This window comes from Somniosus microcephalus, chromosome 11 (genome assembly GCF_052327205.1).
Source record: "Somniosus microcephalus isolate GS21.2 chromosome 11, FLI_Smic_1.0, whole genome shotgun sequence".
Lineage (NCBI taxonomy): Eukaryota > Metazoa > Chordata > Chondrichthyes > Squaliformes > Somniosidae > Somniosus > Somniosus microcephalus.
Window position 1 is genome coordinate 143823931 of NC_140997.1, and position 22848 is coordinate 143846778.

The 22848-nt window shown below is 50.7% G+C and overlaps 1 protein-coding gene across 1 annotated transcript in view; it reads right to left on the reverse strand.

Annotated features, from left to right (window-relative positions):
* LOC147110928 (protein SSUH2 homolog) overlaps window positions 1–22848 on the reverse strand; it is a 117151-nt gene that overhangs the window by 48674 nt on the left and 45629 nt on the right. Inside the window, exons 2-6 of the mRNA XM_086001342.1 lie at window positions 22151–22212; window positions 18869–18967; window positions 17291–17369; window positions 8522–8651; window positions 1060–1120 (exon numbers count right to left, since the gene is read on the reverse strand). Coding sequence (XP_085857468.1) covers window positions 1060–1120; window positions 8522–8651; window positions 17291–17369; window positions 18869–18967; window positions 22151–22212 — 431 coding nt within the window. The remainder of the gene's footprint in view (window positions 1–1059; window positions 1121–8521; window positions 8652–17290; window positions 17370–18868; window positions 18968–22150; window positions 22213–22848) is intronic.

Genomic DNA, 22848 nt, shown 5'->3' on the forward strand with positions numbered 1-22848 from the left:
GGTTTCAGCAGCGGATGAGCTGAGGCAAGGGTGGAGACGGGCGATGTTACGGAGGTGGAAGTAGGCGGTTGTTGTTATGCTGCGGATATGTGGTCGGAAGCTCATTCAGGTTCAAATATGGCACCAAGGTTGCGAACAGTGTGGTTCAGCCTCAGACAAATGTTAGGGAGAGGGATGAAGTCAGTGGCTAGGACCGAAAACAATGGCTTCGGTCTTCCCAATATTTAATTGGAGAAAATTTCTGCTTATCCGGAACTGTATATCGGACAAGCAGTCTGACAATTTAGAGACCATGCAGGGGTCGAGAGAAAAGGTGGTGAGGTAGAGCTGGGTGTCATCAGCGTACATGTGGAAACTGACGCTATGTTTTCGGATGATGTCAGCTAGGGGCAACATGTAGATGAGAGATAGGAGGGGGTCAAGGATAGATCCTTGGGGGACACCAGAGGTAACGATGCGGGAGCGGGAAGAGAGGCTGTTGCAGGTGATTCTCTGGAGGTAGTCAGAGGAAGAAACAGTTGCTATGCAGATGGCCTAATTTTCGAATACAAAATAGTCCATGATTCACTACATTTAGTATCCCTGGTGAGAACCGGGAGTCAGGGGCAGAAATGGTTGACGTGGAAGGACTGAAGAGCTGAGATGGCAGTTTCTCATGGAGAATAGGAGATTGGTGTTGTTTCTGCTCTCCAACATGATCTTGGGAGTAATAAGCAGTTTTGGTCAAGAAGCATTGGGAGGAACCTTGTTTGAGTAGGTCATGGGGTCTTGAGGTCACATTTGAAGATGAAATCTAGGGGCTGGCCAGGAGCATGTTGAAATAGAAGGGATTTAAAACAAAACAGTTGTGCCAATCGGCAAGTCACTGATATAGGTGAAGTACTGCAGCTACTGACTGATGCAGAGATGAGATTGTTGTGGCAGAGATCTGTACAAAGGTTTCTCTGTAAAAATATGTTCAATAGTGCTTTCAGTGCGAATCAGTTACCTGGTGCTGGTGGTCCCGCTGAAGCTCCTACATACTTTGGATTCAAGCTACCCTGTACGTTACATGCTCACCTTTATAAGGCACAGCTGTCCACTCAGTTGATCTGGATTCAGTGAAGCTTTCCAGGCGATACTGAAGTAAAATAAATCTTGTTTAGCAATGCTTCAGGACCTATAAATGCTTCATGTTCACAGTATTTTATTAAAAGTTACATTTCTAGCGCAAGACTCAGCAATACAGGCCGGAATTTTCTCAAGGGAGGTGGGTGGGAAAACTGGGAGGCCGGTTTTCCCGCCAGGCCCTGCCGACTTTAACGGCAGGGTGTGGCGGAGCCACCAAGGGACTCAGAGCGGTTGTACATAATTCCTTTAACAGCAATGTAGTTACTGTCTGTGCCTGTACCTTTAATTACACTGTTTGACTGTACAATGCCTAGTTACCTTTACAGCACGGTTTCAACGTGATGACGTCATGCCGTTAGTCACGTGATGCCCCAATGGCGGGAAGAACGTGATGACATCAGTTTTCGGACCAGAGGATCAGTCCTCGTGGAGCCCTCAAGGAGAGTAGACCTGTTATTGATGTGTTCTAGCAGTTTCCAGTTTAAACTCGTTTGGTTTCATTAAAGTTCATTAATTTAATTACCTGAGTCGAACTCAGTCTTTTTGATAGGAACCTCCGTTCCTACATTGGTGACCCCGACTTCTACGAACGATTTTCGTGGAAGATTCGACATTGACACGAACGCCGTCACGCTGAAACTGCCACAGTTCTGGGAGCAACACCAGACGCCTGGTTCATCCAGGCTGAAGCCCAGTTCGCCATTCAGAACATCATCGCGGATCAGACCCGTTATTATTACGTGGTCTCCGCCCTCGACAGCGCAACTGCATCACGGATCATCAGCCTCATCGGTAGTCCTCCTACTGACAGCAAGTATGATGCAATTAAGGCGCGGTTGCTTCAGGTTTTCAGGCTATCAAAGTCGGAGCGTACTCGCCGGCTCATCACGCTGCCCGGCCTCGGGGACTCCAAACCGTCGGAGCTCATGAGCCAAATGCTCACGCTCTTGGGTGCTGAACCGGAATGTTTCATCTTCCGGGAGCTTTTCCTCTATCAACTGCCTGAACAGGTTCAGGCTGCCCTGGCCAGCTCCGACATTACTGACTGCGCCAAGCTTGCGGCCGAAGCTGATAAGATTTTCACGGTTACCCAGTAGTGTGCCGCGGCCACGAGGCGCCCACCCCCCACAGACGCGGTCCTGGCTTCTCCTACAGCGGGCTGGTGCTCCTACCACACCCGTTTTGGCGCAAAAGCATGATGCTGCCGTTCCCCCTGCAGTTTTTCGCCCCCCAAAAAACAGGAAGGCGCAGACGGCGTCCCTGGCGACGGATGAACAAGTCTAACGGGCGTTCCGCGTTGGTGATGGCCGTCGGTTCTACGGGTAAACTCCTCTATATCACCGATTCCCTCTCGGGCCGCCGTTTCCTTTGTGACACCGGGGCGCAGCGTAGCATTCTACCTGCGTCGAAGCTCGACACACAGACTGGGAACCTCAGTTTTTCCCTCGTAGCGGCTAATGGCGCAGCTATTCGAACGTTCCGAAAGCGGCGGGTCGAAGTCTGTTTCGGCGGTCAGCGCTTCTTTTGGGATTTCGTCACGGCTACAGTCTCACAGCCTATCCTAGGGGAAAATTTTCTGTGTGCCAACAGCCTACTAGTCGATGTCCGGCACTGCCGGCTGATCAACGCGGCCACCTTCCACTCGATTCCATGCTTCCACGGTACCTCCGTGGCGCGATCCATTGCCTGTGCTTTCCCTCCTCCAGATGACTTCACGCGACTCCTCGGGGAGTTTCCGGAGCTGACAAGGCCCACCTTCTCCTCTTCGGCAACGAAACATGGTGTTTAATATCACATCACCACTACTGGCTCCCTGGTTTATGCGCGGGCTAGAAGGCTCGAACCCGGCAAGCTTGCAGCTGCGAAGGCGGAGTTCACCACAATGGAGCGGCTCGGGATCATTAGGCGGTCGAAGAGTCCCTGGTCCTCGCCTCTCCACATCGTGCCGAAACCAGGCGGCGGCTGTTGGCTATGCGGTGACTACCGACGCCACCACTCCGGATCGGTACCCGATCCCGCATATCCAGGACTTCTCGGCCCACTTGGCGGGAAATACTATCTTCTCTAAAGTCGACCTCGTCCGTGGATATCACCAGGTTCCAGTGCACCCACAAGACGTCCCGAAAACCGCAGTCATCACCCCTTTTGGCCTCTTTGAGTTCCTGCGGATGCCGTTTGGCTTAAAGAACGCAGCACAGTCGTTCCAGCGTTTAATGGACTCCGTTCTTCGAGACCTGCATTTCCTTTTCGGCTACCTTGACGACATACGCATCGCCAGTGCCAGCAAGGAGGAGCACATCTCCCATTTGCGTTCCCTCTTTACGCGCCTCAGCCAACACGGTTTAATCATCAACCCGGCCAAGTGCCAGTTCGGCCTGCAACGAATCGACTTCCTGGGACATCGCATAACATCGGACGGCGCCGGCCCTTTGGCGATGAAGGTCGAGGCGGTTACTTCTTTCCCGCAGCCGTCGACGGTCAAGGCCTTGCAGGAGTTCCTGGGGATGGTCAACTTCTACCACCGTTTCGTCCCCAAGGCGGCTCAACTTATGCAACCCTTGTTCGGGGCCCTCAAGGGCAAGTCTGGTAAAGACGCAATCAGCTGGACAGCTGAAATGATCCAGGCATTCGGTGACACCAAGAACGCTTTGGCCAACACAACCATGCTGGCGCACCCACTTCCAGGTGCTACCATCGCCCTTACCACCGACGCGTCAGACTACGCCATCGGTGCGGTGCAAGAACAGTGGGTCAACGGCACGTGGCAACCGCTGGCGTTTTTCAGCCGTCAATTGCGAACCAATGAAAAAAAGTACAACACCTTCGATAGGGAACTACTGCCCTTTTCCTCGCCATTCGCCATTTCCGTTTTTTATTGGAGGGGCGCCCCTTCACGGCTTTTGTCGACAACAAACCCCTTACGTTCGCCATGGCCAAGACCGCCGAACCGTGGTCCGCTCATCAACAACGTCACTTGACGTTCATTTCCGAATTTACCACGGACATTCAACATGTGTCTGGTAAGGACAACCTGGTGGCAGATTGCCTCTCCCGTGCGACGGTCCACGTGGTGCACCTGGGAATCGACTACGCCCTCATGGCGGCAGATCAGGTTTCGGATTCAGAGGTCCAATCATACAGAACCGTTCCCTCTAGCTTCCAAGCCGCAGGTGCCACGCTCCTTTGCGACGTTTCCATGGGAGTTCCTCGTCCCATCGTGCCAGTCGTATGGCGCCGGAGGGTTTTTGATGCCATACACGGGTTGTCGCACCCAGGGATGAAGGCTTCGCAACGGCTTATGTCAGCCAAGTTCGTCTGGAAAGGTATGCACATCGATGTCTGTGACTGGGCTAATACCTGCGTCGCATGCCAGAAGGCCAAAGTCCAGCGTCATGTCAAGGCTCCAGTGGCTGCGTTCACTGTTCCGGAGCGTCGTTTTGACCACGTGCACGTGGACCTCGTGGGGCCGCTTCCGCCTTCTCAGGGTTATACTCATCTCCTCACCATAATGGACCGCACCACTAGGTGGCCAGAGGCAATTCCTTTGGTTTCCACCACGTCGGCAGACGTCGCTAGAGCTTTCATCTCCTGTTGGGTTGCCAGTTTCGGGGGTACCGGCGGACATCTCCTCTGACCGCGGGCCACAATTTTCCTCGGATCTTTGGAACGCTGTGGCTCAGGGGCTCGGTACCAAACTTCATCGCACCACCACCTATCATCCGCAGGCAAATGGCCTTTGCGAGCGATTCCACAGGTCGCTTGAGGCTTCTCTTCGGGCCAGTCTTCAAGGCGCAGGTTGGGTGGACAGACTCCCATGGGTCCTGTTGGGTCTCCGTACGGCGCCCAAAGACGATCTACAATCGTCTTCGGCTGAACTCGTCTACGGCCAGCCGCTCCGTGTACCAGGAGATTTCCTCCCTTCTCCCACAGAGCCATGGTCCGCCTCCAGGCAACTCGTTCGCCACCAAGAAGCGGCCAGATGCTTTGCCCCGATACCTACGTCCAATCACAGTTTGCAGACCTCCTACGTGCCACCGGGACTGAAGAATGCGAAGTATGTCTTCATCCGCCACGACGCTCACCGGGACCCGCTCAAGCCCCCTTACACTGGTCCTTTCCGCGTCATCGAACCGGGAGACAAATCCTTTTTGGTCGACGTCGGAGGGAAACCGGATCACATCTCGGTGGACCGCTTGAAGCCGGCCCCACTGGACCTGGACCACCCTGTCATCTTCGCTCAACCACCCAAACGTGGCCGACCGCCCGTTGCTGCCGCACCAGATCAACCAAAGCCGCCTGACAACTCGACCGCGCTCGCCGCGCCTGCTCAGCCGCCACCGACTGCCAACTCGACCACCGGTCGTCAACTTCCTCTACCAGGGTATCGAATTCGATCGGACAGGCTCATCCGGCCTCCTCCTCGCCTCACCTTTTCTGTTAAAGACAATTCTGGGGGGGCGCATGTGGCGGAGCCACCAAAGGACTCAGAGCGGTTGTACATAATTCCTTTAACAGCAATGTAGTTACTGTCTGTGCCTGTACCTTTAATTACACTGTTTGACTGTACAATGCCTAGTTACCTTTACAGCACAGTTTCAACGTGATGACGTCATGCCTTTAGTCATGTGATGCCCCAATGGCGGGAAGAACGCGATGACGTGATGACGTCAGTTTTCAGACCAGAGGATCAGTCCTCGTGGAGCCCTCAAGGAGAGTAGACCTGTTATTGATGTGTTCTAGCAGTTTCCAGTTTAAACTCGTTTGGTTTCATTAAAGTTCATTAATTTAATTACCTGAGTCGAACTCAGTCTTTTTGATAGGAACCTCCGTTCCTACAAGGGCCTAATTTGAATGTGAGGCCTTGGATTCCCGCCCGCAGCCAGCTGTGGGCGGATAGGCCTCAGATGCGAGGGGTCTGTCCAGGGGAGGGAACGGGGGTTCGGGATGGTCAGGGATCAGTGGAGGGGGAGTTGGCGATCGGCAGGGGTGCCGGTTGGGGTATTGGAATGGGCCAGGTTGGGGATCGGGAGGCGGTTGCCGGGGTGGTTGGGGAGGGGAAGAGAGGATTGTGGCAGGCTTTAGCATCAACGGTGGGGGGGGGGGGCGGGCAGATGGAAAAGAGGCCTCATGGTGGGGATCGGAAACCTGGGAAGGCGATCAGAGGCCTTGTGGGGTCTCTCCGATCATGGGGGTGGGTTAGTCAGGGACCCCGGGTCCAGGAGGTAGGTATAAAGCCGCTTATCTCCTAGACACAGCAGTCCTCGCCTCGGTTTAACTGCCGGGTTTCATGAATTGTGTGAAACCCGTCCCCAGGCATTTAAATTCAAAATGGAGGTGAAAAATAGGCCGCCAACCTCATTACAGTATTTAAATTAAGGTACCGCCCCCTGGGAGCGGGTTGGTTGCCCGCCCCTATCCTGCCTTCGTCAAAACCGGAAGTGGGTGGGTTGGAGGCGGGATCAGGTCGGGAATCCCATTTTTAACAATTTAACTGCCCCCACGCTCCAAACCCACCCTTTTCTTTGGGGAAAATCCCGGCTATAGAGTGCAGTTTGTTTTTTTTAGTATTGGGTTATTGGCACTTTGGAGGCCCTGATCTGGTTGCCTGCCCCATTCCCCCACCCCAGCCATTTTAAGGTACTGATTTTCAAATCCCTGCACGGTCTCGCCCTACTCTGTCTGAGTGATCTTTCCCACCCCCTACCTTCTGTTCCTCTGGAGCTGACGTACGGCACATGTTCTACTCCCTCCACTTCATCCATGGAGGCTGTTCCTCAGTTACTCTGCCCCTGATCTTTGTGACTCAGGTGCACTGCTTGGCTACCTCTCTCCCCTCCTTCAAAGGCCTCTAAAAATCTGCCTTTTCAACTGTATGTTCAGTTCCTCCCTCTCCCTCCCTCCCTGTAGTGCTTCAAGATGATCCCGCGTGCAAGGGGTAATACAACAATCAGTAGAAGTTGTGGTTTACAGAGTGACTCTTGAGGTTTTCTTTGACTTAGGAGCCATACTTTGATGTCACCTTCTACAGCATAGCTACAGAAACCAGTGATGCTCTTGCACCCTGACTGTGCCGGAGAAAGTGGTGGCGTTAATATAAATCCAGCATTAAAATCCAATTTCTCCAGAGAACAACAGTTCCGTTTGACAGAGGATGCTTGTCATTACGAAAATTGGACCCAGGTTATATACTTAACACAGCATTTACAGCAGCATAGATCCCATAGACAAAATCCCAAACTGTTACTTACGGCCAGACTTCAAATTGGGTCTGGTAAACACTGCGGTTTAATTTATACCACACAGTACACAACATATCTATTAGAAAGTGGAGCGCTGTTTTGCACAACAAGCAGATGGTCCTGATTAAATGAGATTCATGTAATAATTTGGAAACTTCCCGATTGAAAAAATGTTCCTGGGGCTATTCGGTTACACAATATTAGGCACCAGCCATCCCAGATAAAGGGCACCAAGGTACCAGCCGTCCAATAAGCAATTATGAAAAACACTGATCAGTGTCACCAAAAGGGAAACTTAAGCAAGACAATAATCATAGAATGGTTACAGCACAGAAGGAGGCCATTCGGCCTGTCGAGCCCGTGCCGACTCTCTGCAAGAGCACTTCAGCTAGTCCCACTCCCCCACTCTTTCCCTGTAGCCCTGCAAATTTTTTTCCTTCAGGCACTTATCCAATTCCCTTTTGAAAGCGACAATTGAATCTGCCTCCACCACCCTTTCAGGCAGTGCATTCCAGATCCTAACCACTCGCTGCGTAAAAAAGTTTTCCCTCATGTCGCCTTTGGTTCTTTTGCCAATCACCTTGAATCTGTGTCCTCTGGTTCTCAACCCTTCTGCCAATGGGAACAGTTTCGCTCTATCTGCTCTGTCCAGACCCCTCATGATTTTGAACACCTCTATCAAATCTCCTCTCAACCTTCTCTGCTCTAAGGAGAACAACCCCAGCTTCTCTAGTCTATCCACATAGCTGAAGTCCCTCATCCCTGGAACCATTCTCGTAAATCTTTTCTGCACCCTCTAAGGCCGTCACATTCTTCCTAAAGTGCGGTGCCCATCATTGGACACGATACTCCAGTTGAGGCCAAACCAGTGTTTTATAAAGGTTCATCATAAGTCCTGGGTTGTCCAATCATGATGCAGTTGAGAACCTATTTATTTTAAATGGGTTGATGTTGGCATTACAATCAGAAATCCCAAGATCCGTATCATTCGCAATTATATATTGGAAACTATTTTTCATCAGCAGGAGGAATGAACCAGGATTCAAAAACTATTGGGAAAATGTGTTATTTCAAAAATAACTCATCTGAAGCAGTGAGCTATTTCTTGGAGATGTGGCAAGACACTATATTAATGCAAGTTTTCCCTTTCTTTAAAAAAAGACATCACTTACTCTATAGGTGTTATACGGTCTTAAATCTCGAAAGACCATCTGTTTGGCAGGGCTGGTGCTGTAGCAACACACACTGGATGCAAACTGAACGAATGCTTCTCTAGCTGTCTCTTCAGTGATGGATGGAATACTGGGGAGGAAGGAACGAGAAGAACAGGGGGGAAGAAAAGCACAAGGATGTTATGATTGTGCCACAGGTTTTATGAAATACATTCCCAACTTCTTTTAATTAAGTTTCTTCATCACGTTAGCATGCGTCTGTCAAAACACTGCTTTGGGCTGACTTTACACAGAGCAGGATTCATTTCAGGAGCGCTGGGGCACAGTTCCACTCACTTCAATATGCACCAATACAATTTCATACATTGCCCCAACCATGGCAAGTTAGTGTCATGGTTATGGCACTAGACGAGCAACCCAGAGAGGTGGAGAGTTCAAATTCCACCGTGGAAACTTGCTGGAACTGAATTCAATTAATCTATTAATTTGTGGGCTGGCACAGCAAAATTATTGTAAAATATAATTTTTTGTAAAAAAACAACTGGCTCACTAAATGTCCTTCAGGGAGGGGGAGCCTCCCACCGCTGCACAGTCTGGCCTACATATGACTCTAGACCATATTAGCTGGTTGACTCTTAATGTCCACTGAAGTGGCCCAGCAAGTCACTCAATTATATGGTAAAAACAATTGCTAAGGAGGCTCATCACCTTCTTCGAGCAATAAATGCAGCCTTGCTCACATCCTGAGAATAAATTAAAAGAAAAAGCCCTTCTTTCAAGTTCCTAATGTGCCAGGGTTTCAGGATACAACTTGCAGTTCTGCTCTCCTTCTCTGCTGAAACCATTGTGGATACATTTCTGGTGCAGGACCTAGCCTACTGGGAGCCCATATTAGGAAATCATTTTTCCATTTATTAAAATTAAAAATAGATGAAAATCATGGGCTGCAGGACTTGTTTCCGAACACGACCTCCCGATGGGCAAGGCGCCAAGCCAGAAGTGCGCAAGAAGAAAATTTACCCTATAGCTTGACCGGAGGTGCCAGGTCCGTTCCTCCTGCTCAAGACTAGACAGCAAGTTCAATTTGAGGGGGCTTCTTAGCCCTGTCCAATCCTGTCAGCCACACACACACGCACCTTGGAGCAGGGGCCTCTAGCCGTGATTAGAAGCAGGAACCATGGCTTAGCTCATGGGCTCAGAGACCAACTGTAGTATCCCTCTCACCACCTCCCTGTGGGCAACTAACTCAACACAGACCAGCGATCCTCCCTGGCACCTTCTGACTGATGTGGCTCGGTTACATGCTGCCCTTACCAACATAGGCATTGGAGGCTTCTTATGTTGAATTCATACCATTAACTATGCCAATAGGTAGAGCAAATCCAAGTACATTAGCAAAATGCAGAAGAATAAGAAAAGATAAGGAGAAAAACCCGTCCCTCCTGTAGCCTAACTCTCCCATTATAGTATCCAGCAACAGTTTAATGATCAAAGGAGTTGATAGGGTAGATAGAGAGAAACGATTTCCTCTGGTGCAGGAATCTAGAACAAGGGGGCAGAACCTTAAAATTAGAGCCAAGCCATTCAGGGGTGATGTCAGGAAGCAATTCTTCACACAGAGTCGTGGAAATCTACTCTCTCCCCCAAAAGGCTGTTGAGGCTGGGGGAGTCAGTTGAAAATTCCAAAACTGAGATTGATAGATTTCTGTTAGGCAAGGATATTAAGGGATATGGAACCAAGGTGGGTAGATGGAGTTGGAGTACAGATCATCCGTGATCTAAATGAATGGCGGAACAGGGTCGAGGGGCTGAATGGTCTATCCTGTTCCTAATGTTTTATGCTGCCGTTACCTCCACTGGTTGATTATTCCAAACATTTCTTACTCTTTAAATAAAGAAATCTACGCCCAACACTAATTTATTTTCTATTCCTTAAAGTCCTTGGACTCCACCAGATACTACTACTCAAAAGAAAAGAGCAGGAGTAGATTTAGTGGGGCATTAGCCATGTTGAAGCGCATTTCTCTGCAGCAGTGCTGAATGGTTTGTCAATGTGGCGAGATCAAAAACCACTGACTGGTAGGGAAGTCCCTACTTCCTCCCCAGTGTATCACAAGATCTCTCAGCAGACAGGCCAAAAGATACGCAGTTCACAGCACTTTTTATTTTGGGATGCTGAATTGTCACTTAGTACTGTTCTTGCTCCACCCTTTCCGTCAGAACTCCTAGCTCATCACAGAGCTAGTGCTGAGCCCAGTCACTCTATTCTGGGCCATACCTTCCTGCCATTGTTATAAAAAGATTGAGGTCCACTTCCAGGGTAAGATAGTGAGCTGTCCAATTTCAAATTCAGCGACAGTCACTGCTGAATCCACAGCTTGCTCGGTGCATGCACCGTGTTATTCAGTGTTAGGTGTTTGCCTTCGTACTTTTGCTTCGGAGTCAGAAGGTTGTGGGTTCAAGCCCCACTCCAGAGACTACAGCACGTAATCTAGGCTGGCACTCCAGTGCAGTATTGAGGGAATGCTGCATTGCCGGAGGTGCCGTCTTTTAGACGAGACGTTAAACCGAGGCCCCGGCTGCCCTCTCAGGTGGGCATAAAAGATCCCACAACGCTATTCAAAGAAGGGCAGTGGAGTTCTCCCTGGTATCCTGGCCAACATTTATCCCTCAACCAACATCACTAAAACAGTTTACCTAGTCATTTATTTCATTGCTGTTTGTGGGACTTTGCTGTGCGCAAATTGGTTGCCGCGTTGCCCTACATTACAACAGGGTCTACACTTCAAAAGTACTTTATTGGCTGTAAAGCACTTTGGGATGTCCTGAGGTCATGAAAGGCGCTTTATAAATGTTGGCTCATTCTTTTATACACAGAGACATGCTGATTTCAGTCCTTTAATTTCCCGGAATCCCCGTCCCTCGTGCTTAGAAGCCCAATCCTGAGTATTCTCTAAATAGGCACACCCTGAGGTCAATTAGCTCATGGACGTTTGGTATGAGTGGAACCTCCCTTGGGGGGGAGAGGCCAGCAAGGAAACTTGACTTTTCTCTCTCTCTGTTTAGGAGATGCTTATTAGGATGGTTCAGTTATAATTCATTTTTGTTTTATGAATAGGATATTTGAGCCAATCGGATGCAAGTGTGACCTACACTTTGCATGTTTGACATTTTCAAATGTGATGGACATGTTAAGACACATACCCGATATTTAAATAGAGACAGGTTGCAAAATATAAAATGGGGACTGAATAATTAATCATGACACGAGCACACTCATACCAAAAGCCCAAAGTCAGAATTAGCAAAGATTAAAAAACAGGCTTGAGGGATTCATTACAGACTAGGTTAAAAATTTAAGTGAAATGCGTTTTAACTGCAGGGCTCTAAACAACTACTTGTAACTATAGTGACAGTGGTAGCATCCTTGCCTCCAAGTCAGAAGGTTGTGGGTGGAAGCCCCACTCCAGAGACTTGAGCACATAATCTAGGCTGACACCTCAGTGCAGTACTGAGGGAGTGCTGTATTGTGGGAGATGCCATCTCTCGGCTGAGACATTAAACCGAGGCCCCGTCTGCCCTCTCAGGTGGATGTAAATTAAAAAAAAAAATCCCATGGCATTTTGTGAAGAGGAGCAGGAGTCCTGCTGTCCTGGTCAACATTTATCCTTCAAACAACATGACTACAAACAGATTATCCGGTCATTTCCGGTTTGTGGGACCTTGCTGTGCACAAATTGGCTGCTGCGTTTGCCTACGGAACAGTGACTACACCTCAAAGTAATTCAGTGGCTGGGAAGCGTTTTCAGACATCCCGAGAACGTGAAAGGCGCTCTATAGATGCAAGTTCCTTCTTACTCCTCTCCAACCTGCTGCTGGTTTTTGATACTTAAAGCAGAGATGCAGTGTACCAGTCCATACCTGCTCCTGACCTCAGCAGACAAACTAAAGCAACTCACTCCGACGTTCATCAGCTGGCCCACAAGCCCGCCAATGAAAGGTCAGGGGGGTGGAGTGAATCAGAACCAGGAGCTTTTCCCTGTGCTCTCATTCACTGGCTCACCCGCTAGGTGAATCAGACAGCGGATTGAGTTGCCTTTGACTTCAATTTGCTGATGATGCGCCATCAATTACTCAAAAGACTGAGGTTAAGCGAGTAACAACCAGGCTTTTATTAACTAAAGAATGAAGGTCTTGTCTCGAGTGGTCGACCCGTCCAGAATACTAAGGGACTGGGAGGTAGTCACTTATATACCTGGAATAGTGGGAGGAGTCAGCCGAGGCATGTCCAGACCTGTACCTAGTGGAATACACATACACTTACAGACAGGTATAACAGTGGTTTACCACATTCACCCCTTGTTTAAAAATGAGTCCGGCGGGGTGAAGTGTATTTAAAAGTTCGTGTATTGCAGTCTCTCCGGAGGTCTTATCTGCCGCTGTGATCGGCGTGGCGACGGCAGGGGTGGTGGAGCTTCCGGCGTCGCGTCCCGTGTAGGCTGGTGCACTGGAGTGTAGTCCTCGTGGGTGACGGGCTCAGGCGTGCCAGCTGCTGGGGTTGGATATCGGGTCGTGGGGGGGGGGGGGGTGGTAATGGGTAGTGGGTTACAGCGGTCCCCGAGGGTGCGAGGTCTCGTATGGAGACTGTGTCCTCCCGCCCGTCCGGGTACGCAATGTAAGCGTACTGGGGGTTGGCGTGGAGGAGGTCGACCCTCTCGACCAGGGGGTCCGTTTTATTGGTCCTCACGTGTCTTCTCAGTAGTACCGGCCCTGGGGACGTCAGCCATGGCGGTAACGATGTCCCCGATGTGGACTTCCTTGGGAAGACAAACATTTTCTCGTGAGGGGTGGCATTGGTGGCAGTGCAGAGCAGTGACCGAATCGAATGGAGCGCATCGGGGAGCACCTCCTGCCAGCGGGAGGTCGGAAGGCCCCTAGACTTTAAGGCTAGTAGGTCGGCCTTCCAAACTGTTGCATTCTCTTTTTCCACCTGTCCGTTCCCCCGGGGGTTGTAACTGGTGGTCCTGCTTGTGGCTATACCCCTAGCGAGCAGGTACTGGCAGAGTTCGTCGCTCATAAACGATGAGCCCCGGTCGCTATGGATATAGCTGGGGAAACCGAACAGGGTGAAGAGGCTGTTGAGACATTTAATGACCGTGGCACTGGTCATGTCCGGGCAGGGGATAGCGAATGGGAAACGGGAGTACTCGTCAATGATGTTGAGGAAGTACACATTGCGGTCGGAGGAGGGGAGAGGCCCTTTAAAATCGACGCTCAGGCGTTCGAAAGGGCGAGTGGCTTTTATCAGGTGGGCTCTGTCTGGTCTATAAAAGTGCGGTTTGCACTCAGCGCAGACTTGGCAGTTCTTGGTCATGGTCCTGACCTCCTCGATGGAGTAAGGCAGGTTGCGGGCCTTGATGAAGTGGAAGAACCTGGTGACCCCCAGGTGGCAGAGGTCATTGTGGAGGGCCCTCAGCCTATCGATCTGCGCGCTGGCGCAGGTGCCACGCGATAGGGCATCTGGGGGTTCATTGAGCTTCCCAGGCCGGTACAAGATCTCGTAATTGTAGGTGGAAAGTTCGATTCTCCACCTCAAGATCTTGTCATTTTTGATTTTGCCCCTCTGCTTGTTGTTGAACATAAAAGCAACTGAACGCTGGTCAGTGAGCAGGGTAAATCGTTTTCCGGCCAGGTAGTGCCTCCAATGGCGCACAGCCTCCACAATGGCCTGGGCCTCCTTCTCGACCGCGGAGTGTCTGGTCTCCGGGCCCTGGAGGGTTCGTGAGAAGGCCGCCACAGGTCTCCCCGCCTGATTAAGGGTGGCGGCCAGGGCAAAGTCGGACGCGTCGCTTTCCACCTGGAAGGGGATGGATTCGTCCACTGCGTGCATGGTGGCTTTGGCAATGTCCTCCTTGATACGGTGGAAGGCCAAGCGGGCCTCTGCCGTCAGGGGAAAAGAGGTGGACTTGATCAGCAGACGGGCTTTGTCTGCATAGTAGGGGACCCATTGAGCGTAGTAGGAAAAAAACCCTAGGCACCTCTTCAGAGCTTTTAGGCAGTGGGGCAGTGGGAGTTCCATAAGGGGACGCATCCGGTCCGGGTCGGGACCGATGACCCCGTGTTCCACAACACAGCCAAGGATGGCGAGGCGGTCTGTGCGGAATATGCACTTCTCTTTGTTATATGTCAGGTTCAGGAGTTGGGCGGTGTGGAGGAATTTCTCGAGGTTTGCGTCATGGTCCTGCAGGTCATGGCCGCAGATGGTCACATTGTCTAGGTAAGGGAAAGTGGCCTGCAGCGCGTTTTGATCGACCATCCGGTCCATCTCCCTTTGGAAGACGGAGACCCCGTTGGTAACGCCAAAGGGAACCCTAAGGAAGTGATAGAGGCGGCCGTTTGCCTCAAAAGCAGTATACTGGCGGTCTTCAGGGCGGATGGGGAGCTGGTGGTACGCTGATTTCAGGTCAATGGTCGAAAAGACGCGGTACTGCGCGATCAGGTTGACCATGTCAGCTATGCGGGGGAGTGGGTAGGCGTCCAGCAGGGTGTAGCGGTTTATTGTTTGGCTGTAGTCGATGACTAGGCGTTGTTTTTCGCCGGTCTTAACGACCACAACCTGGGCTCGCCAGGGGCTGGAGCTGCCCTCAATAATCCCCTCCTTCAGGAGCCGCTCCACTTCGCTTTTGATGAAAACCCTGTCCCCGGCACTGTATCGCCTGCCCTTTGTGGCGATGGGCTTACAGTCGGGGGTGAGGTTAGCAAACAGTGGGGGGGGTGGGACTCTGAGTGTGGAGAGGTTGCATCTGGTGCGCGGCGGGCAATTTGGAGGCTGCTGGCTGCGGACTGTGAGTGGGGGGAGGGGGCCACCGTACGCCATCGTAACGCTTTTGAGGTGGCACTGGAAATCCAACCCCAGTAGAACGGCAGCGCAGAGGTCGGGCAGGACCAGGAGTTTAAAATTATTGAACACAGTCCCGTCTACTGCTAGTGTCACCACGCAGTAGCCGCCAATGTCCGCTGACTGGGACTCGGAGGCCATAGAAATCCGCTGGTGCGCAGGCAGGACTGGGAGAGAGCAACGCCGCACCGTGTCGGGGTGGATGAAGCTCTCTGTGCTCCCGGAGTCAAAAAGGCAGTTTATTGCATGGCCGTTTACCTTAACGTCCATTTTGGACTGAGCTAGTTGGTGCGGTCTCGTTTGGTCCAGCGTAACAGAGGCCAGCGTAGGGGTCGGTGTGTTGCTGCAGGTATCAGATGGGGGCGGGTTGGTGACCTGCTGCGTCCCGGCTGGTGTCCAAGATGGCGGCGTCCATGATTCCCATGTGGCTGGAGTCGTCCAAGATGGCTGCTGCTGCGGTGGTTCGCACATGGCTGGGGAGGCCCAAGATGGCGGCCCGCACGGCCCACACGCGGCGCTGTTGGGGGCCCAAGATGGCGGCTCGCACGGCCCACACGCGGCGCTGCTGGCGTTCGGGGTGGCTTTGGCCTTGCAGACGCTGGCGTAGTGTCCCTTTTTCCCGCAGCCCGAGCAGGTCGCATTCTTCGCCGGGCAGCGCACTCTGGGGTGTTTGGCCTGGCCACAGAAGTAGCATTTCTGGCCTTGGGATACTGCTGTCTGGCTTTGGGACGCTGCTGCGGTAGTTGGGCCGTCGTTGGGCTGTGGCTGGGGTGGCACGGTGCTATGGGGCTGTCCTACCGTGTCCCAGGTTGTCGTTCCCCGCGGCGTCCACGGTGCAGAGGAGTAGGCATCCATGCCCCGGTAGGCTGCGTCCAGCGTTAGTGCAATTTCAGAGGCTTTGTCGAGGGTGAGGTCACTCTGCTCCAGCAGTCGCTGTCGGGTGTAGTTGGACCTGTGGCCCGCTACGAAGGCATCCCGGATCAGTTCCTCCGTGTACGTAGTGGGCGTTACCGCCTTACACCCACAGGCCCGGCCAAGCACGGACAGAGCTTGGAGGTATTCCTCAGTCGATTCCCCAGGTTGTTGCTTGCGACTCCCCAGTAGGTGCCTGGCGTATACTTCGTTCACAGGGCGCGTGTACTTGGTCTTGAGGAGCTGGAGGGCGGCTGTGTACGAGGTTGCGTCCCGGATGACTGAGTACACTTGGTGGTTCACCTTGAAGATCAGGACAGACAGTTTGTTCGCATCCGTTACGACCGCAGTGGAGGCAGTCAGGAATGTCTCGAAGCACATGAGCCAGTGAGCAAACTTGGTGGAAGCGTCCGCTTCCCGACTGTCCAGGTCCAGGCATGCTGGTGTGAGGATCTTCTCCATTATAAAAAATTTAGTTAATAAAATTGATGCGCCATCAATTACTCAAAAGACTGAGGTTAAGCGAGTAACAACCAGGCTTTTATTAACTAAAGAATGAAGGTCTTGTCTCGAGTGGTCGACCCGTCCAGAATACTAAGGGACTGGGAGGTAGTCACTTATATACCTGGAATAGTGGGAGGAGTCAGCCGAGGCATGTCCAGACCTGTACCTAGTGGAATACACATACACTTACAGACAGGTATAACAGTGGTTTACCACAGCTGACATCCCAGTGAATGCGCCAACAGGTCTCAGGTTGTTCACTGCACCTTGCTGCTGCTTTCTTTCACCAGTTACCCCAGGAGCTGCCCTTCAGGCTTTAGGAACCCTGCAAGACCACAGCAGACGGCCAGGTGAAGTGCCAAAAAAAGGCCACGTTTCCCCAGCGGGCTGCGGGGCTAGAAAGGGGACTCAAGTGCTGCAAGATCGACTGTAACCTTCCAGATTTCAGAGCTCACCTCCACGCTCTCTGCGGATGAGGCTCATCCCTCCGTGCTTCTTCTGCCATAGAAATCGGTGGAGGAACAAATCTTCCATCTGTGAATAATAAGCAGGCCATTAGGTTGTCAGTTGGAGAATTCAGGCATTCATCTTGAAGTTGCCCGCCAACTGCCCCACCCCGCCCGCCCACCCCCCCGACCCCACCCCCCCCGATAGCTCAGCTGGTTGATGCAGTGAGCGGCTGAGCCACACAGATCGGGAAAATCCTAAGTTTTATTGCCTCTCTGTGCTCATCTCAGTTGAAGCACTGAAACTAGATTCAATGCACCTGGGTTCTGTAGGGAGGGGGTTCAAGTAGGGGACAGGGTGCCCGCTCTAGACAGATATCCAGTTACTCCTGCTGGGAAGTGCGCATGTGTGGACCTTTGGGTGCAAAAAGGATTGGGTGCCTGGTGATACTCAATGTCGAGGCTCACAGCTGAGGAATAGCCACTTGGGCAAGGTACTGGAGGACTACCAGTGCTGCAGCAAGGAGTCACTGGGTTCAGGAGAGGAGGGAGCATTATGTTAAAGGGAAAGGCACATTGATGCCCCAATTGCACTGTATATTTGGCCACAGTGCATCAACTTGGCTCAGTTAATAGCCTGTAGCCTCTGAGTCAGAAACCCCACTCCGAGAATGGCCACACAATCTAGGCAGACATTCCAGTGCAGTACTAAGTGAGTGCTGCACTGTCAGAGATGCCGTACGTCAGATGCAACGCTAAGGAGAGGTCTCGTCTGCCTATTCCATTGCTTCAGGTGGAGATAAAAGATCCCGTGACATTCGAAGAGGAGCTGGGAGTTCCCGTAGTGCCCTGGCCAACAATTCCCCCTCAACCAACACCAGCATACACAGGTTGACCATTCCTCCATTGCCGTGTGTAGGACCTCAAGGTGGCAAAATGGCCGCTGCTTTCACCTATATGCCAGGGAGTACCTTATTCCACCAAAGTAATTAACTGTGTGTGAAGCACTTTCATATATTTGAGAGACATGGTGATGGGTTTTATCGATACAAGTCTGTTTTTTCTACCCCCACCCCAGGTGTGGCCTAGTCCTTCGCACTGCACCGGCACTAAATGTAAAGCACTAGGCTTCGGCTGTTGCGTTTCCTACGTTAGAACAGTGACTACACTTCAAATAGTACTTCATTGGCTGATACAGCGCTTTGGGACGTCCTGAGCTCGCGAAAGGCGCTATATAAATGCAAGTCTTTCTTTCTTTCTTCCCCTACTCAATGTGAATGGGCAGTACTGCTGTCAATCCCTCAGCTGCCTATTGCTGGGTCAGCCTCTGTCGTCGGTTTCAGCAGTTTCTGGACCCATTTAACCCACAACCTCAGCGTCAGTGCAAGGTGGTTTCCATGCGGCACCAACAGGAAAGTTGCGGTGCAAAATATGGAGTCAGTATCCGACCCCACTCCTTGAGTGAAGCCGTTAAGATTCCCTGGCTCGATGCATCTTGGTGTCGCAAGGTCCATGTTTGCAGTGGTGCGCAAGCCGTTGCATTCTCATTTAACCAACAACCCCTCTGAACTGGTGTTTCTTACTTACCGCCACCTGCTGTGGTCCCTTCATACCCAACCACGTCATCCAGCATATCAGCTGGTGGTGCTGACGCATATTCCTCATCCTGTGGGGCTCCAGGGTAAGCTGCAAAGCAGAAAGCGTTTGCTGTTATTAATCAGTTGATGGAACAGTTTGCACTGTGGCAGCCTCCTTCATGAAACAAATATGACCAGTCATTAAAGAGATGCAATAGCCCTTTAAAATTCACCAGTCTTTCACCATCACCGTATGTTACATAGAATTAACAGCACAGAAACAGGCCACTCGGCCCAACTTGTCTGCCCCACACGAGCCTCCTCCCACTCTATTTACTTCATCTAACCCTATCAGCATATCCTTCGTTCCTTTCTCCCTCGTGTATGAGTCACCCACTTGCGGACCTCTGAACAGATCTTGCAACATCAATGCTGTGCCTACAAGTTGCTTGAAACCAGACAAGGGGCTTTTTGCACATCTTTCTCTGCACTTGTTAAAGGCCTGGTATTGCTTTGAAGTGTATCCGTTTGGCCCAGGGACTTTGTGCCATCCTATCCTCGTGTAGGCTACCAAACAGCACAGATACACTCACCCCCAAGAGAGAACTGGAGCTGGTGACCCTCTATAGTAGGTAGCATTGGAGGGCCTAATGGTGATTGAATCGTTTTAATTTTATTTTTAGCTCAAGTTAGCACAAGGTGTGCTGGAGTCTCACAACGATGCACACTGAAGTGGCAGGATGTAGGATTGTGACCATGATTGGCCTTATGGTAAAGTCCTGACCCAAGCCACAATGGACCAGTAATCTAGAGGCCTGGACTATTCATCCAGAGAACACGAGTTCAAATCCCACCATGGCAGTTTGAGAATTTAAATTCAGTTAAAAAAAAAATCTGGAAATAAAATAGACTGGCATCAGTAAAAGTGACTGTAATGCTGTTGGATTATTGTAAAAACCCAACTAGTTCCCTAATGTCCTTTAGGGAAAGAAACCTACCGTCCTTACCCAGGCTGGCCTATATGTGACTCCAGTCCCACACCAACATGGTTGACTCTTAATTGTCCTCTGAGTGACCATACAAGCCACTCAGTTGCATGCAACAAAGCAACTAGGAATGGACAATAAATGGTGATCTTGCCAAGAATGAATAAGAAAAACCCAGCAGAGGCCTGGAGCTCCTGTTAGGGAGAGCAGGAGGAAAATATAATCGAGTCGCAAGTTAATCCGTGACTGGTCCTGAGCATTGTTGGCAACAACGTGGGGATAAGCCGTCAGCCCATCCTCTTGGTGCACTGTGTGGAACAAGAAAGAGAGGAATGATCCCACACTTCCAGCAGGGTCTGTTCTTGGTGGGGGGGGGGGGTCGGAGAATTGGGCCAATTACATTGTATCCCTATCTCTGACCCACGGACCCCAGGAGCAAGGCCCCTCCACCCGCCCCTGCCCGCCCCGGGAGAGCGAGATTGCAGAATTGCCCCTTCACTTTAACATCTAGAGCACAGTTTTTATGGAGAGGTATTGCTGGCAAGCTGTTTAATACAGGAGAAAGCGACGGGATGTGCTTCCTCAACAGGCCAAGCCACATCGCGCGACAGCTCATCAGCTGGCTGTACCAGAAAACATGACCTCTTCTTCCTGCTGATCCTCTCTACATTCAAAGAGTGTTGCAACTTCACCAGTTCCTCTTGGATCTTTGCTCTTGTTTATCTGCAATAGTTTACAGGCTTGGGTTAAACCATCGATGTACTGAGAAGGCCAGCGTGCAGCCAGAGTAGGTTTTCCACATTATCCCCAAGACTTCACTTGCTGATCTGAGCATTTGCTTCTGGGAACACCTGGCCTCCTTACTCCCGACATTAACAACCAAAAGGAGCTCCCTCCACATCGGAGTAATTCCTCACCCTTTTATAAAAACAAACTCCAGACAGACAAAGTAGTTAACACCATATCTCCGCAATTGGACAATAGGATGGGGGATCAAATGACTGACACCAGGTGATTACCAGCCCACCGAAATAACTATAAATATAGACAACCGAGAGAGGAAATCAGGCAGTTAGGGGCGAAGGCTTCCCCGAGGTGGCTACGGCCTAACACCTTGGTCAAGTTTAGCCTCTGAGGTGGCTGACGGCCTAACACCTCCAACAGCTCGAGGGATGACCCAACGGAAGTGACCGCTGCAGCAGACTGCAGGAATCCACCCAATCCGAGACCACCATACTGCCTCCCCATCCGTCCGGTCGTGGCATTCCGATTTGGGAGTCGTAGATCGCTCTCTACTGTCATAAGTTGTATGTCTATTATACTCAGCTTAAACCACATGTAATATCTGATTATGCTTTAAAAGTGTAGCTCTTTAATAAAAGCCTTGCAACTGCTAAAACCCTTTGGGTAATCTGTGTGTGGCCTGTGAGCCTAATCTTACACTCTAAACCAGGGAGAGCTACACTTGCCAAACCTTTATTCTATTTGAGCACAAACAGAGGGCATGATTCCATCGAAGCACATCATTTAATCACTTGCACGAGGGGTTGTTGGGGCAAAATACAGACAGCTCTTCTTTCACACCAAATGAAGAAGTACCTACCGAGAATTCTACTCTCCTCCAATTCTGGCCTCTTGTGCATCCCCGATTTCCTCCGCCGCCCCTCACTGGCCATTGAGCCTTCAGCCGTCTAGGGCCCAAGCTCTGGAATTCCTCCCTAAACCTCTCCGCCTCTCCACCTCTTTCCTCCTTTAAGACGCTGCTTAAAACCTACCTCTTTGACCAAGTTTTTGGTTACCTGTCCTAATATCTCTTTTTGTAGCTCAGTGTCAAATTTTGTTTGATTATGCTCCTTGAGACGTAATACTACATTAAAGGCGTTATATAAATGCAAGTTGTTGTTGTGGTAGTTTAGGTGATAGGTAAAGCTCCTTCTACATTGCCCCAACAATATACCTTAACCTCACCACCGCCAAGAACACACCAGCGTCACATTTCCATCCCCCACACCTTTGTGATCTTCCCTTGAAGATGATGCTCCTCTAAAATTGGTTTACGATAGCTCAGGTTCCACATTAAACTGGTTAAAAGTAACATGGAAATACTTCACTACACCTTTCCTGTGAATGTCCTTGTATTCTGTTCTGCAGAAGGGTTAATTGCATTATCCGGGATACCCAGCAGAAAGTGGCGTTCACGGGAAATTACCCACTGCATGCCCACGATCTCCACAGGCGTGTTTCCCCATGAGTGCCACTCGCAGCGACCCTTTAATACTTCCACTTATTTCAGACCTAGGCTTTACCTGCAGCTGTAGATACCGACTCGGGGGTCATGTGTCCATACTGTTCTCCAGGTTCAGTGTTACTGAAACAAAAATACAGGAAATGATCAGTGTGAATTGAAAGAGATCATTGTACTCATCCACATCACATGTATAATCGGGGACGCCCAAATCAAACCAGGCCCTTTTACGCAAAGTACATTCTATCATCTATCAAAACAGAATTGTTATCACAGGGACCTAAAAGCAGATGTCCCACACTGCTTTACAGCCAATGAAGTACTTTTAAAGTGTAGTCACTCTTGTAATGCAGGAAATGTGGAAGCTAATTTGCACACAGCAAGATCCCACAAACAGCAATGAAATAAATGACCAGATAATCTGTTTAGATGATGTTGGTTGAGGAATAAATATTGGCCAGGACACTGGGGAGACCTCCCCTGCTCTTCATCAAATAGTGCATTTAAGGGAAAGCTAGATAAGCACATGAGGGAGAAAGGAATAGCAGGATATATTGATGGTGTTAGATGAAGAAGGGTGGGAGGAGGCTCGTGTGGAGCATCAACACCAGCATGGACCCGTTGGGCCAAATGGCTGGTTTCTGTGCTGTAAATACTTTGTAGCGCCACGGGATCTTTTGCGTCCACCTGAGAGGGCAGATGGGGCATGGGTTTAAAATCTTAGGTCAGGGTTTGCGTTCAGCTCAAACTGGTAAAGAG